This window comes from Haplochromis burtoni, unplaced genomic scaffold (genome assembly GCF_018398535.1).
Source record: "Haplochromis burtoni strain Fernald_Lab_line unplaced genomic scaffold, NCSU_Asbu1 Contig_428, whole genome shotgun sequence".
Lineage (NCBI taxonomy): Eukaryota > Metazoa > Chordata > Actinopteri > Cichliformes > Cichlidae > Haplochromis > Haplochromis burtoni.
Genome location: NW_024582789.1, coordinates 160,466 through 176,668, shown reverse-complemented (window position 1 = coordinate 176,668; position 16,203 = coordinate 160,466). Strand labels below are relative to the sequence as shown.

The window sequence follows — 16,203 nt, the reverse complement described above, 5'->3', positions numbered from 1 at the left end:
ATTATTATTATTATTATTATTATTATTATTATTATTATTATTATTATTATTATTATTATTATTGCCCAGAGTGTCCTGTATTTATGATAATGTTCTTCACTTTTCTATAGTAGAACCTTTCTGTTTTAAATACTGTAAAAACAATATTTCTTCATTTAATTGTTTATCTGTTACGTAACTATTTTGGTGCCAAACTGATCTGTTTTAGAAGAACTTATCACCCCAAGAAAGTTTCTAGTCCTCATAACACCTGGAAATCTATGTGCTTCTTATCTTATCTCTGGGGCAAAACTGATGTTGTTTTCTGAACTTCAGATACAGTTACAGTTAAGTTACTCTTTTGATTAAGTAACTTAAATGATAGGCTATTGTTTTTGTTTAATGTGTTAGATATTTAGCACATTGTTTGACTCTTATACATTAGTTAAACATTAGTTCAACATTGTTTAACTAAAGAATAAAAACACTTTCCCAGGTCCTTTTCTCCATCAAAAACATATGACAGAATAAAAACAGACCCCCACATGTGACCGTTCTTTGTACCCCGATTGGACAAAAAAAGTGACCAGAGGGTGTCGCTGATTTGTCAGAAATCCGATACTTGAGTGAACCGACCAATTATATTGCAGCGCGAGCCGGCTATAAAAGCCCTGACATAAACAAAGGGGGCACAGTAGAGCGGCAGCGACCCAGCCGAGGGCCAGTCATACTGAATGTTTTATCTCGACGAGCGCGTTCGGACCAGAGGCTGACTGTGGGGGAAAAGCCACTGCGAGGCGAATGAAGAAACACCTAATCTTCCAATTTACATACAGAGGACTTCTGACGAAAGGGAAAAAAAGTAAAAGAAGAAAATGGAGTATAAATTACGAAAAGCTGAACCCCGAGACGTGCCTGATATATTACGACTGGTGAAGGTAGGCCTGTGGGATTTAAAAAAAACAAATACCGTTTTGGGGATAAACGTAATTAATTTGATATGAAACGAGCAGGAATTCAATATAGCGGTCGAAAGCTAAAGGGAACTGTTACGTGTTACAATATCCGTTAGCTGTGGAAATCCGTTAACTAGCGAAACATCGGCAGGTGTGAGCTTTCCTGAGGATGTCCGAGAATGAGGTCAGAGCCGGAGGCCTCTTTACCGTCAGATGACTCAGAGCGGCCGGGTGTCTAAATATGGTCCGTCTGACGCGGTGTCCGTATCATGGCTGACCCCGACGCGGAAACGTTACAGTGGAGGAAAACAAAACAAGCGACATCTGCGAAACCCCGAAGAGGGTGCCGGTTTGATCTGGAAACTGGTGGCGCCTATATTTAGCATCAGGGCGTTTAGAGGCCTCTTAGTTAAAGTTAACGTCATTTTCAGTTTACACAATATACCGACTTTAAAGGACCATACCGACTTTACTTGTGAACTTGGCTTTAAAAAATAAATAAAATTGGCTCCTTCTAGTTAATTCCACTTAACTTTTTGGCTTGTAAAGTGTAAAGCCATTTTAAATTTTTCCCATACAACTGTAAAAAGAGAAGATTATTTTTTTTCAACCTCCCTCCTTTCTGGTCCTTTTAATGACCCTAACGTAAATTCATTTCTTGTGAATTTGCTCAATCATTCACATTGAATAAAAGTGAAGTGATGGAAAAGATCTAAACCTCGACGCTCACATCTTAATCACCACAATGATACTGACCAATTATTACAATGATTCTTTTGTGTTCTTAATCAATAAATGACTTGTCGCACAATAAAATGTTTGTTAGAATACTGGATGAGCTGCAATACACTTTGCTTGTTTAAGAAATTGAGCTCAAAACAAACCGGATTCTGGACTAAATAAAAATGAAACTGCATCAGGAGTGCTGTGTCGCACTACGAATGACATCACCCCATTGTTGTTCCAGGAACTTGCAAAATACGAGGAGATGGAGCACCAGGTGACACTGACTGAGAAAGGTGAGTTTAAAGTCACCTGCACACGAATAAAAGACTACCTGCTCTGTTGTGTAAATAATTAAAGGTTGTGTTTGCCTGTAGAGCTCCTTGAGGATGGCTTCGGTGACACCCCGTTTTACCATTGCATCATCACTGAGATCCAAGGAGAGAAGAGCAGTGAAGGTACGAAACGCCACAGATCCCCTTTCTGGAGCAAAAACACTTGGAGGATCGTTTTCAGCCTGAGGCTTGAATAGTTTCCCACAGGAACCGTCAGGTTATCATGTCACCTGATAAGGAGAGTAAATGTTTCCCACCATCTGCTGAGACAGCGTTTCCACAGGGTGTGCATCCTGGTTTTGTAAATACAGGCCAAGAGTCAGACGCTCGCCTGCAGGTGTTAGTCCCCCTGAACATGTTTATTTAATTGTTCTTCACAACGTAGCTTCCATTGAGATGTACAGAGAAGTACAGTTTGTGCCTGACCTACAGGGGAGGCACCATCTGGACACATTCCCAGTGACTGCAGCGCAGACGCTCGTAAACAGTCTGATTAGGCCGAGAAAGTTCTGGCAGATTTCCCCAAAGAAGGAGGTTGAAGGTTAAGGTAGAAGTTTTCCTGCATGGAGCCATTTCTGGTGTTGCAGTTATTTATTTTTGCCCAACTGTCTCTTTGTTCACATCTTAAACAAGAATTTGCCTCCACAGCTTGTAAGCCTGGTGTTATTCCCAAAACATTAAACCTCAGCCCTGCTTTTATTTGCGCTGCATAGTCTCAGCATATATTTTATCCACAATCTCAAGAATGAGATGTCTGGTTTCTAACAGCCTAACATGGTCGTTTCTCCCTGCAGATCGCAAGGTGGTGGGTTTCGCCATGTACTACTTCACGTACGACCCCTGGGTGGGCAAGCAGCTCTACTTGGAGGAGTTCTATGTGATGGATGAGTACAGAGGTAAAAACATCTCCATCTGTTTACATTCACTCCTGCTCTGCAGCTTCATTGATGCCTGAATTGTTCCTCTTTCTGCAGGTCTGGGCATCGGTTCAGGGATCCTGCGGCACCTCAGTAATGTGAGTGTTTACAAACTAAAGTGCATCCTGACTTTGGCTGTTCTTTTGAGCGCACCAACCTAAACTCCTCTCCGTCCACTTCCAGCTGGCGATGAAGACGCGCTGCACCGGCATGATGTTCGTGGTGGCGGAGAACAACGAGCCGTCGGTCCAGTTCTACAAGCGCCGCGGTGCCGAGGACCTCTCTCAGGAGGAGGGATGGAGGCTCTTCAGGTTCGACAAGGACAGCCTCGTCAAGATGGCCGCTCCATCTGAGGAATGAGAGGCCCGACCGAGCAGACGCGCCTCGGCTTTTCAGAAGAGTTCAGCTTTGAAACGCAGCATTTATCACAGTAATCTGGTGTATTTAATCTGTCTGTAGTTCGTAGTCTTAGTGAGCCTTTTGTGTCTAATCTGTCACAGTTACTCGTCTTTATTCAATCTTAAAATCACTTTTAGCTTCAAATAAAAACTGCTAATCGCACACAACTGTGTCATTCTTCAGTTGGTTACATACTTGCCTTTGATTGCACTTGAATTCATAGTTTCCTTCACAGAATTCAAACTCATTAGAAAACTTTACCAGGCCATGTGTCTCCTACAGTGCAGGAGTCCACTCGTGTCCTTATGTTGAATCAGGAAGATTCTGACGTTAAGTTCTCCTGGTTTTAAGTCACTCATCCAGTCTGTGGCGCTGACCTTTACAGAATGTCTTTCATTTGCCACTCTGGCCACCAAACAAAGACCTACAACTCACTTAGTTAAAAAGAAACTAACTTGAGGGCTGGATCGGTGTCGTCAACACACAACTGTTACTAGCAGCCTGTCACAAACACGTTGGTTCCCCTTTTTTAAGACTGAAAAATGCAAAAGCTGAATATTTGACCGGAATAAAATTGTGTATTTGCATCAACAAGGTGATTAAAGAGCTGATGGCTGAGACCTTGGAGAAGTGGCAGGCAGTAAACTACACGGCATATGACCCACATGTCCTTAAGAAATGAGAGCAAACAGGTCTGATACAGATGAATCTAAGGTTTCAAATATTTGGGGAAGCAAAACTGGCGGCTCCGTCACTGGGAGCTTAATGTCAGCCAGTAAGAGATCAATGAAATTATGAACACAAAAGCACCATTGTAATCTGACCCAGCGTACGATGCTATCTTGGAAAATGTGATTCACAACAGATTCACTTTTCAGCTTGACCCCTGAATGCCAGGGCACTAAAAGCATAACCGAACATGCTAGAGCACAAAGTCACAGCACAGCCTTCCCAGAAGCCAGACAACATTACTGAAGCAGCGTGGGACCAAAAGGCCGGGCAGACATTTTAATGTCCTCGAAGCCCGGAGAATTATTCCAGAACAGTGCTGAAAGAAAGCTGCAGGAGAGCACGACTGCAGCTTCTCACCCAGGTCGTCGTCGCCCCACAGACCTGAGAAAAGAAAGAAAGTGGACTTCTTTAAACTTCAGCTCTAAAAACAAAAGCGTCCCGTTTGGAGGTGGTTGTTGACGATGGGTGTGGAGAAAGGCGTGGGTCATTACCATCACTGAGTATTAAGGGTGAAAACACTTGAGGTCACCTGAGGCCAGGTGTGAAGGGTTCTCGAGACTGCATCGTGGGTGGCAGCAGCGGTTTCTTTTCACGCCGTGGTGATGACACATGATCAGAACTGAAGAAGCCTCCTGGATTAGTTCACGAACCTAACAAAGTCCAGCTGCCTTCTTTTTTCAAGCTCTTAAGGCTCCCGAGGAGAGTTCAGCTGTGCTGGATGACAGCAGCCACACCAAATATTGACTTTAAAGCTCTTTAGAATGAAACCGTCTGTTCTTGCCTTGTTGACTGTACTTCACCTATGTTTGCACTTAAAGCTTTTACATACTGGTTTGCAGCTCTGCAGTTATGTTGATGCTGCTGGGAAACGTTTGCAAGGAAAACTCTGAGATTATAAAATGAATTCAGGTTTTTGGTTCTTCTTCGTGCAAGATAAAACCTGCAGTTCAAAAATCGTTTTAATGGAAATGGAGCCCCTGCAAACACAAACAGTACATACTGTTACTGTGTGTCCACGCATCCTCTGTTTTCAGTTTATCAGATGTTTTTGTGGAGCCTCGTTTGGACTCATAAAGCAGTCAAAGGCTGGACTGTGAACTCAGTTAAATGGCCTGAACTCCTATGGCTTTATGTATGTTTTAATAGTTTTCTATAGCTCTTATCATAACTGGAGATTGTTCCAGAAGAAATCTCGTTGCCATAAAGATGCAGGGACATGATAACGAAACAGTGAATGATGAAAAAGCACAGTCATGTCGTAAAGTTTAACCTCACAGACGGTTGTCTGTCTGCAAAGTTACTGTTCGCCTGTCAGCACAAGTTCAGTGTCTCCTCTGATTATGGCTGCAGGTCCTGCTTCTAAGCTTCCTCTGTGCTGTTTTAACAACTGATCTTATCAGTCTCGTTTACGTTGAATTATTAAACTACATTTCTGGTTAAGCTTTCATCAGCTGGAGGAAATACTTCTGCAGGTCAGTGAATTTATCCGGTGACGCCTGTCAGGCCTCCAGGGCTGATTTATGATCAAGTCCATCTAAAATCAGGTCAATCTGAGAAACTCCCACCTTTGCTTTTCATATGCATCAACATAAGGATCCTTATGTGGATAAATCCACTGTTTTTAAAGCTTAGCTGCACAGGCGCTATGCTTCAGGGCTCGTAGTCTCCTCTTTGTGGTTTGTTTTGTTTACGCTACTGAATATAACCCCACAAGATGTCTTAGCTGGCTGGATTCAGACTTGTGCTGATAACATGAGAAGTCTGGAAAACCCTCTGACATCATTTAAAACCCACTGACACAGCAGCAGCCTCATTACACAGTTTTCCACAGAATGTCTGTGCGGTGAGGTCATTTATCTCCGAGGGCCGGTTTCCTCAAAGTCTCAGACTCTGGGCCTTTAAAGGGAGGTTTGTTTGGGAAGCAGAGTGTAAGGAGCATAAAAGGAGAGGAAAAAACTTCCCCCTGAATAGTTTTGACTTCTTTTTCCATCTCAGAGTCTCTTGATTTCTCCAGCTTCACTTCCAGCCGCCTGGTTTGAGGAAAGAAAGGCGCTCCCTCATCACCGGGCGTGCTGGGCGCATTGAAACCATGCAGCTGTGTGTAATTACACTTTATGTGCTGCTGTGTGGGATTTAAAGCCCAAATCATTCAGTTACACCCTGCACATAAACGCTGACTCCATCCAACAGTGCAGTGTCTGTTGCACCGCTGCTCTACTGACCTCCTGCACACAGTTCCTAAACACCACAGACCAACGTTTGCCCTCCAGTTTCTCATAATAAACATAATTAGTGTTATCATAGCAGTGATGCTGTGAACTACTTGTCATAAAAACTAATTTAAGTTTAAGCAACAAGAACTATGCGGTTACATTAGATAAGTACAAACACTGACTTCATCACGTGAGCAGTTATGCACTTGAACTCTGCATAACTGTACAGGAAATAAAGGTTTCAGAAGTCCTGAAATGAAACACAAAGAAGTTGTATAAATATCATAGACAGTGAAGCGCGAGGAAGTGAGAGCTGAGGTAGAACAGATCTGAAAGCTGATGCGAAGCGACGAGTATAAACACAGGGCTAATTGAAACTAATAAGGGCAAAGCAGAACGAGGAAAACAAAAGTCCGTACCACAATAAAACAGGATGTGTGAGGACGCGGGATCGTTGTGACCTGAGCCGACAGGTCATCACTCTTTGACTTTGTCTGCTTTTGTCTCTTGACATCAAAATAGCTGCTGAAGTGAATCAATCACAAACCCCGACTCTAAACTAACACACTGACACACAAGTTTGTGCTCTCTACTCTGAAACAATATGAAAAAGCAAATTCAGCATTTAAAAACACACGTATACTAAACACGAGGGTTACAGGTGGAGACAAGTTAGAAAACCTCTCAAACATCCTCACTCGAAGCTAACGAGACTAAAACACACGTTTCCAGAGTCTTTGCACTTTAACTGACATCTGCTTTCTTTTTCTTTGTCTCTGGCTTCCTTTAATCCGTCTGAACACGTGACGGAGCTCTGGGTTCATGCAGGTTTCCTCTTCCTTTGAAAAAACAACACGGCACTTTCAAGAAGCCAAATCATCTGATTTCTAACAAGCATGAGCTGAAATAAAAACCCAGCAGGCCGCAGACAAACAGGAAGCGGATGTGCTGCTGTTTGTGCTTTCTCTCTTCTTCCTCAGCTCTGAGTTCCTTAATTCTTATTCAGATGTGCGTAAACAACTTAACACATCTTGCAACATGTAAGCTGTACTGCAGGGTCCCCAAACCCAGTCCATGAGGGCCGGTGTCCTGCAGGCTTTAGATCTCACCCTGGGTCAACACACCTGAATGATCAGTTCATTATCAGGCCTCTGTAGAACTTTAAGACATGTTGATGAGGTCATTTATCCATTTAAATCTGCTGTGATGGATCAAGGACACATCTAAAACCTGCAGGGACACCGGCCCTCGTGGACTGGGACTGGGGACCCCTGCTGTACTGGATCACGGGCGTGTTTCTCACTGTCATTACTGGCTGCACAGCTCAGTGTCTTTTAATCTCATCAGTAACAAAGCCTCTTATCAGTTGCAGTACTGTTTTCGACACTGAGGTACTTCTACTTGAGGTTTTCCTGTTTTCTTGCAGGGTGTGAGCCTCTGCATGACACACAAATGTTTTACAGTCTGTCAGTTTCAGTTTCTTTTCAGGCATCAATGTCCAAAGGCTTCGTTTTCAAGGAGAAATTGGGTGAAAAAAGCAACCAAATCTGGAAAAAGGAGCTTTGATCGATTTAAAGTATCTAAACTGTGAATCTGAGCCGTGAGCGGCAATCATGAGTGCTAAAATACAACAGTAATAGAAAAGTAATGAGACACAGAAGGAATCAGGGCTGGAATCTTTCGTATGCTTTAACCCAGGGGTGTCAAACTCCAGGCCTCGAGGGCCGGTGACCTGCAGGTTTTAGATCTCACCCTGGGTCAGCACACTTGAATCAAAGGATTAGTTCGTTACCAGGCCTCTGGAGAACTTCAAGACATGTCGAAGAGCTCATTTAGCCATTTAAATGAGCTGTGTTGGATCAAGGACACATCTAAAACCTGCAGGACACCAGTGACCTGAAGCTAATTTGGCTGCAAATCTTTAGCCCTGAAAATTTCATGTAGATATCGCCTGTAGTTACGGGACTTAAAAATGCTGAAAGCATCGTGTATTTTCATGACCTGTAATTTCAAAAATATAAAAAGTACTGAGGTAAAATTTTGCATGCCTTAGTTATAAATACTAAAGTTAGCGTAGCAATAAAACCAGCTTTTATTGGCTCTGTGAGAGTCTACAGCTTCACATCTGACCTGCTCACTTTGAATTGATGCTTAAGAGCAAACATCAGCTTCGACGTCACAGAAAGGCTGATGTTTGCGTTTCTCATAAAACAGAAAAACATATTTCTCAAGAACTCGCGCAGCACTCTGGTCAGCAATCGTTTTGAAATAAACCCGACCTGTTTGTTTTTGAGGGTTTGTGTTGCTGGTTTTATGTAACTGCAATAACTAGAATCCACTCAAAAATCTGACTTGAAATTTGATGTATTTCAAGTCAGATTTTGAGGGAAATATTAATTTGTTTAAAGCTTTTGCATAAAAAGAACTGCAATTGAGAGCAATTAAAGCCCCACCATCAGGCCCACAATGATTATTTTCTGTATGAATAAATATGGAACTGCTTCAGTTTTATATTTGTCACATTTCATGGACCCGCCCAGAGCAGCAGGGCCCCAAAAGGAAACACAGAGCTGATTTTAGACAGAAATGTAAACTTTGATCCGAGGCTTTGATTGTTCAGCATCCCTGCTAAACATGCTGATGAGTCCAGAGTCTGCAGCCTGAACTCTCAAACATCAAAGGATCAGAAACAGACGGCCGGGAAACAGGAAACTCGTCCAGTAATAGTTTCCTCCGGAGTTTAATTTTAGAGTGAGAACTCAAACATCCCATACGGTCACTGTGGGCATTAGCTGGTCTTTAACCTCCCAGCACCAACAGTGTGAGAAAGAACAACGCTGGACAACGTCCAGGTCGTCCTCTTGGTTTTTCTGTTGTGCTTCTGTCGGTGGAGGCGAAGCCGCTAATTTACGTGGAGCTGTAAGTGACAGCTGTTCACTTTAAGGCTCACCAGCAGCCAAACGGACAACTTATTAAATTAAAATCACCTCTGGACAGTTTCTCTAAAGCAATTAAATGTACAGATGTGGTACAGATGTGCATGGGAATCCATGAGAGGTGACTAACCTTTAGGCCCAGCCTCTAGTGGACATTAGAGGAACTGCACCGTTCAGCACTTTGTGTTGTCTTTGTGAAAACAGTGAGATCTATTTTTCTTTACTACAACATACAGGTGAGATTTAAGGATGTAATCACATAATAATAATTTAAATACGCATTTTTTATGAGTAACTATCAAAAGAGAAAAATAAATGCAGTTTTAGTGTTAAATGCTGGATTTAATTACACATAATATATACAGTACAATGTTAGACATGGATATTATGCAGTTCATTAATACCTGAAGATGGGTGCACACAATAACACTGCATTAAATCAGGATTATAAGAATCACAGTGTGACCTGAATACTACATCGGGGACGACTTCATTCGTTTACATCCTCCTCCAGAGGACAGAGGCAAAGCTCTGGGATATATGCCGTCTAAGTTCACTGACATAAACAGTAAAAACTAAAGAAAGAAGTCGATCCCAGCTCAAACAGTCAAAATATTCAGTTTACTTCAAAATAGGAGAAAAGAAGAAGAAAATCATGACAGATATGAATAAAAATGTGTGTTAACGACTGATCTGAATGCTGTTGTTGGCAGAGTTTAGTGGGTCTCTGTAGCAGAATGGGACGTTAAAGCACGAGGAAGTGTTTTGAAAGGTCACTGTGACCTGTTAAACCGGAGGAGCTGGAGTCATCGAAGGAGAAAGAAGGAATGTTTACAGAGGAGGAGGTGTCCAGTGCAATGAGCCAAACTGCTTCTGGGAAGAGGCGGAGGTGTTTTGGAAAGATTCAAAGTGAAGCTCACATGTAACGACCGTCAGGTGTTAGCGGCTCGCCGTCTTCAGCTGCTCGTGTTGCTGCCCTTCGTTTGCTCTTTCTTCTCAGGCTTCACAAACACACACACACAAAAAAAAAAAAAACCGTCAGGAGATCAAAACAGCAAACCGAACACATGAAAAGCATCCGCCGCAGACTCACCTCCTTTTTGCCAAACGGTGGATTTTTCCACAGAGTCTCCAGAGCGGCGCGGCCCTGCTGGGTCCAGGTGTACGCCGAGTCTCGACTCACCTGCAGGAAGCGCGAAACACATCAGCTAAACGCAGACGCACAGATAGAAAATGATCTCTGAAGCTGACGTTTGGTCGCTGCTGAATTTTGCTGGAATTATAAATGGTAAACGGCCTGTTTTTGTACAGCGCTTCACTTAGTATAAAGGACCCCAAAGCGCTTTACACAACATTCGTATTACAATTAAATTTGATAACAAGAATATCAAATTTAATTGTAATACGAATGATTCATTAATTCATTAATGGTTTATTTCCAGGCTTCAGCCTTTACTGGACAGTTAGTGGGCAGGCCCACACAGGAAATGGTCCGGGACTCGAGCCTCTGATGTAAGCGTCACCTGCTCAGCCATGCCAGCTATGATGGTGCCCCCATCATTACCACTGAACTCAGAAAAAGAGCATTTCCTTGAATTATAAGTAAATTTCAAATAAATGATAAAAAGTGGGGATTTCAATTTAAGCTTGTGGTGTCGAGCTGAGCGAGATTCACAGTTCTGTGCTGAGTGCGTTCACACTCGTGCCTCTGCCATTAGCAGCGAAACTGAGCTCATCACGTCGTCCTTTGGTTAATATTTAACAAATGTTACAGGCACTGCAACTCAGGAAGGAGAGAAGACTTCACATCTGATTCAGAGGCTACACCAAGGTTATTACAGTGAAGTTAAACCAAAGCTAGAGGGAAACATTATTTTTAACTGAAATCAAAATAAAACCAGACTTTATAAAAAGCAATAAAAGAACCATGACGACAAAGTATTTGCCCACTTCCTGATTTAAAAAATATATATTTGTCACACATGCACATTCAGATCAGCAAATGAATTTTAATATTAGTCAGATAAGAAAAGCTGAGTTAATACAAAAGGCAGTTTTTAAATGATAATTTTATTTATTAAGGGAAAAAAGTCATGCAAACCTACGCGGCCCTGAGGGAAACAGTAACTGCCCCCTAAACCTAATAACCGGTCGTATGTCTGTGAAGGTTCTCAGTCATCCAGGTCATCGTAGTCTAAGGAGCTTGGAAAGAAAGCTTCTTGGATGAGAGGTGAAACGTCTTCAAGCAACTTAAACAAATCCAGCTTTTCTTTCCAAGCTCCTCAGACTAATAACAGGCTGTCCCACCTTCAGCTGCAAGAACTGCAGTCAGCCTCTGTGATACCTGACAGGGAGTTTGTCCACATCACTGTGGACGACCACAGTGATGTGGACAAACTTGGTCCACCCTTCTCTGCAGAATAGTGTAAATTCAACCACACTGGAGGATGTTTGAGCATAAACAGCCTGTTTAAGGTCACATCAATGATCTCAGTTTCAGTCTGGACTCCAAAGCCAGTCCAAACCTTTCATTTGATTTTTGACTCCAACGTTTGATAAACAGATTAACGCCGTCATCAAGTCCAGTTTCTTTCACCTTTGACTACTTACTAAAGTGAAGCCGTTCTCTGTTTGAGAGACTTTGAGAGAGCTATCCATGCCATCGTTTCTAATAGTTTTTACTCCGGTGTCATCAGTCAGTCTACTGCAGCAGTATGGGAGATATGTGGTCACTCTGCAGCAGAGACCACATATCTCCCATACTGGCATCCTTGCACTGGCTGCCAGTTAGCTTTAGAATTCATTTTAAGGTTTTATTATGTGCTTTTAAGGCGTTGCGTGGGTTTGCACACTCATACCTTTCTGATCTTTTGCAAGATCACTGAGGTCTGTGGATCGGATGCTCTCAGCTGTCCAAGGTCCAGATTAAAGCACAGAGGACACCGGGCCTTTGCTGTGACTGCTCCTATATTGTTGAATCATGAACTCTGACCTTAAGTGAGGCCTGCAGTTCTTTGGATGTTGTTCTGGGTTCTATTGTGACCTCATGGAGTCAGGCAGACTGGCCACTACTGGGAAGGTATGATAGCTCTCCCAGTGGTTTACTGGAATCTCAAAGCCTGAGAAATGTCTTTGTAACTGGACTGATGACTGTCAGTGACTTTGTCGTTTCTTTAGAGCGTGACATGATGTGTTGCTTTTTGAGATCTTTAGGATGTTTTTTGCTTAATAAATTAAATCATTTAGAAACTGCCTTTTGTTTGTTGATCTGAAGCATGTACGTGCGACAAAACGAGTTTTTACTTCCTAACGCAGCCCCAAAGGGATCTGCGTGTCCTTCCAGGATCGAACCAGGGATCGTTCACTTGCTGTGTGACGTATAAACCACTGTGGAGGGAAAATAAAAATATCCGGGTCGGTGGTTTTGATTGGTCGTGCTCCTCTTGTTTGTATTTTAATCAGACGCTGCAGCAGCTTGAAATAAGGACGTGACTTTCTGCAGACAACTTTGCGGTCGCTTTGCTTCCTGTTTAAACTTCTTCTGATCTGATACAAGCGCTGACACGGAGACTGTTTCTGCCTGCCGACACGACCTGTATCACCGAGGAGGAAGCAGCAGACTGGCCAGTATAAAAAGTGACATGGCTGTAGTGTCAGCGGTGACATCACAGACGGCGAGCGCAACATCAACGTGGTGAGCATAAACAAGGCTAAAGAACGATGTCATCCTTATTACTGGAAACAAAATTAAATTCACTGGATGCGTCCCTCAGTCCTGGTTTCCTGTTTTCATTTCTGATTTTGAAGCTCAGCATCAGGTTTTCATGAATCTGAACGTCACTGGAAACATTACAGACATCCGAGTGGACTCCGACACACTTTTAAGTCGTGAGACCAGATGTTTTCACATCCTCACCGTGCCTCTGTTTCACTTCTGCATATGTTACAGCTGTGTGCATCTGCCCGGGTGTGCCTCTGTCTCGCTCTGTCCGTTCGTGTGAAGGAAACAAAGTGATTTAAACCACCCAAGTGGAAATTAGAAACACAATTCACAGCCCGGGCTTCCTGCACGGAAACACAACCCTTTCCGAACAGGAAACGAGTCACAGATCAAACACACAACGTGTTTACGAATGATCCCTGGAAAGATTTCATCTGGGATTCGTCCGTCAGAGCTGGGCTGATCAAGTTTAGAAAGTCAGGAGGTTAATTTCCTCCGTGGAACAAATTCTGGCAAAATTTATTTGTGGCTAAAAATTAAAATAACTGAAACAAGCAGAGGTGCTGGCAGCTGTTTCCTGACTGCATGTCAGCGCTGTGGGAAATATTAAAGAAAACTAAACCTGACTTTGAATGTTTTTATCTGCAGCAGGTGAAGCGTTCACACTGATTCAAACAAAGTAAACGCAGCAACAGTTGTTCCTCAGTGTGAAACAGAACTAATTTCATCACATTTATCATGTTTTAACAGTACGTGGCGTGGGCAGATGTTAGCCTCTGGATACGAAGACAGTAAGAGACTTAAATCAACCAGAAAAGACCAGGCGAGGGACTCTGAGTGATCCAGGAGCAACAATCCTCCCCTATCAGCTCTAATTAGCAGCCACATGCACCTGTGTGATCCATCTGCAGTGCCGACACTCCTGGCTCCGAAAAAGCATCACGGACGAGGCTAAGACGTCAGAGTTAAGGCTACAAGAAGCCAATCAGGGTGTTTATGACCATCTTTTAGATACAGTCTATGTTTTTGTCACAAACAGTCACACTCAGATACTGTTCTGCTGTGTGTTAGCACATAAACACACCTTCAACACAGTTGCAGCCTGCTGAGGGTAAAACATGGAGGCGCTCAGGGCCATGAGGCCAACTGGGAACACCAGCCGCTTCAGCCTGGAGCCTGGGAGGGGGGAGGGGGGGGAGAGGGGGAGGGGGAGAGAGTCAGTCACCTTTTGTTCTGTTCCTCGTTACCTGTACACACTTTTTACTGGGTCACTGAATATCTCACTTCAAAGACAGAGCAGCTACTAATCCAGCGTTTACAGAGTAAATGCATGAGTGTGTGTGTGTGTGTGTGTGTGTGTGTGTGTGTGTGTGTGTGTGGGAGGTGTGTGTGTGTGTGTGTGTGTGTGTGTGTGTGTGTGGGAGTGTGTGTAGTGATGAACACATAAAAATACAGTATAGATGTTCAAAGAGGAAAAGGTTTACAGGCATGACTTTATAATGCTGATCTTCTTTATGTAACTGTGAGATTACAGCTGCAGGAGGTAAACATTAACTAACCGTGACCCAAAACCTGTTTTTTTATTAAAAATAAGATCAAAGAGACACAAAACGATGCTTTGTGTCTGGGACTTTATGAATGAGCTGTATTACTTGTGTATAACACAACATTAAACGTATATTGACCAACATAACATTGATTTAGGGTTGCAGTGTGCAGGACTTTTGCTTCTGTGCTGGACGCCCTGCAGTCTGGCTGCAGGAAGCTGTTTAGCTCAAACCTGCAACATACACCTGATAGCTGGGTTTGATCACATTCACACCATAAACCAAACGCACTGTTGTTTGTCTGGACCGAGACCACATCCTCCTGCAGAGGGTTTGTTTGGTCCTCACCTGAGTGAGACCACCGTGCTTACATCTACACAAATGAACAACACCAAGGGGGAAACGGACAGGAGTCTGATTTAAACGAACGAAACATTTAAGTGTGGAAAAGCACGGCTACATGAACGAGGGTTATTTTGCTCTCCAGCAGAGTCCACGGACACGAGCAGAGGAGAGCCACTTTAATAATATTTATACGTTTGTGAGCAGCCACATAAGACACGATCTAGCAGCTTTAGATTAGCACGTTTCCAAGCCTCCTCTCTGAGGGCTGACGGAGATTATCCCGGAGCTGCAGGGCTCCAAATGTATCAGCAGCAAAACACGGAGAAAAATGTGAAGAGACAGCACTTTGTCAAGGTCGCTTTAGACACATTTGTAAAAACCCAAACTGTAACACTCATTATCAGTCCCTCTGACGCGATTCATCAGTGAGAAAGAGCCGATGTTCCCACGTTACCTTTGGCCAAATAAAGTCCCAGGAAGCCGGAGAAACCCACCGCCGCCACACTGGGGTAGAGGTCAGGAGGAGGGTCACTGAGGAACTGGTACACGTCTGAAGGACAGAGTGACGGCGCTCAAAGGTTTTTAGGGAGATTTTAAATGTAATGTTCAAACACAAACAGGCCTTCGTTAAACAGCTGATTAAAGTGACGAGCATTTCCTCACCTGTGACTGTCGTTACTGATGTGCCGATGACGGGCTCCACCCTCTGGTACACCTGCTGTGGTCCAAAGATCATCAGGTGGACCAAAAAGAAACGACACACAAGAGTTTGATAGTTTTGTTTTTAACAGCTATTTAACTCTTTAATTCACTTTCAGTATCAATATTTCTGTCAGGTTTTGGATTATTCACCATTTTTTCCTCACACACACACTCACCTACAGAGCCGACGTACGTACAGGGTTCTTCATGACATACTGTTCTGACCTTTATATCCATGTTTCCTTTTAAAATTAAGATTCTTTTATCATGTTTGTCTCATTGTTTTCAGCCTTGGTCTTTGTGTAATAATGTCTGGTATTTGTCCGATTGTAAGAAGTTACAAAGATCCAAGAAAAAGATACAACCCTAAACACGAGGCCCAAAGCCTCCTCAGGCTGGTTTCGGGTATATTTTTTATCTCTCATAAGGGCCAAATTTGTTTCAGGATAGTTTTCGATATTATACTTACTGTGCATGCTGTGAATATTTCAGCTCAGAAACAAATGAAACAATGAAATGTAACGAGAAAAATATTTTTACACGTTTCAGCATTTACTCACCTCCACTTTCTCCAAAGCAGCTCGGCCAGTTTCCTGCGAAAAACAAGAGACACACATAAAGATGCTGAATTTCACTTGTTAATGGAGCGTTTTACTATTTACCAACAACTACAGAACAGAGACAAACTGCTTCTGTCT

The 16,203-nt window shown here is 43.0% G+C and overlaps 2 protein-coding genes across 2 annotated transcripts in view; one reads left to right on the top strand and one right to left on the bottom strand.

The window, feature by feature from the left end:
* The first annotated feature begins 649 nt into the window (after positions 1-649).
* LOC102299559 (diamine acetyltransferase 1) lies at positions 650-3,471 on the top strand. Its single transcript, XM_005945544.3, has 6 exons — positions 650-917; positions 1,903-1,954; positions 2,036-2,116; positions 2,788-2,889; positions 2,968-3,008; positions 3,094-3,471. Exons 1-6 carry the CDS (start codon positions 855-857, stop codon positions 3,268-3,270), a joined length of 516 nt encoding a protein of 171 aa, XP_005945606.1. The 5' UTR covers positions 650-854; the 3' UTR covers positions 3,271-3,471.
* A 4,596-nt stretch (positions 3,472-8,067) lies between these two features.
* Positions 8,068-16,203, bottom strand: part of apoob (apolipoprotein O, b) — an 11,548-nt gene continuing 3,412 nt past the window's right edge. Inside the window, exons 4-9 of the mRNA XM_005945548.3 lie at positions 16,066-16,098; positions 15,467-15,521; positions 15,258-15,353; positions 13,996-14,087; positions 10,284-10,373; positions 8,068-10,191 (exon numbers count right to left, since the gene is read on the bottom strand). Coding sequence (XP_005945610.2) covers positions 10,147-10,191; positions 10,284-10,373; positions 13,996-14,087; positions 15,258-15,353; positions 15,467-15,521; positions 16,066-16,098 — 411 coding nt within the window. The 3' untranslated portion in view covers positions 8,068-10,146. The remainder of the gene's footprint in view (positions 10,192-10,283; positions 10,374-13,995; positions 14,088-15,257; positions 15,354-15,466; positions 15,522-16,065; positions 16,099-16,203) is intronic.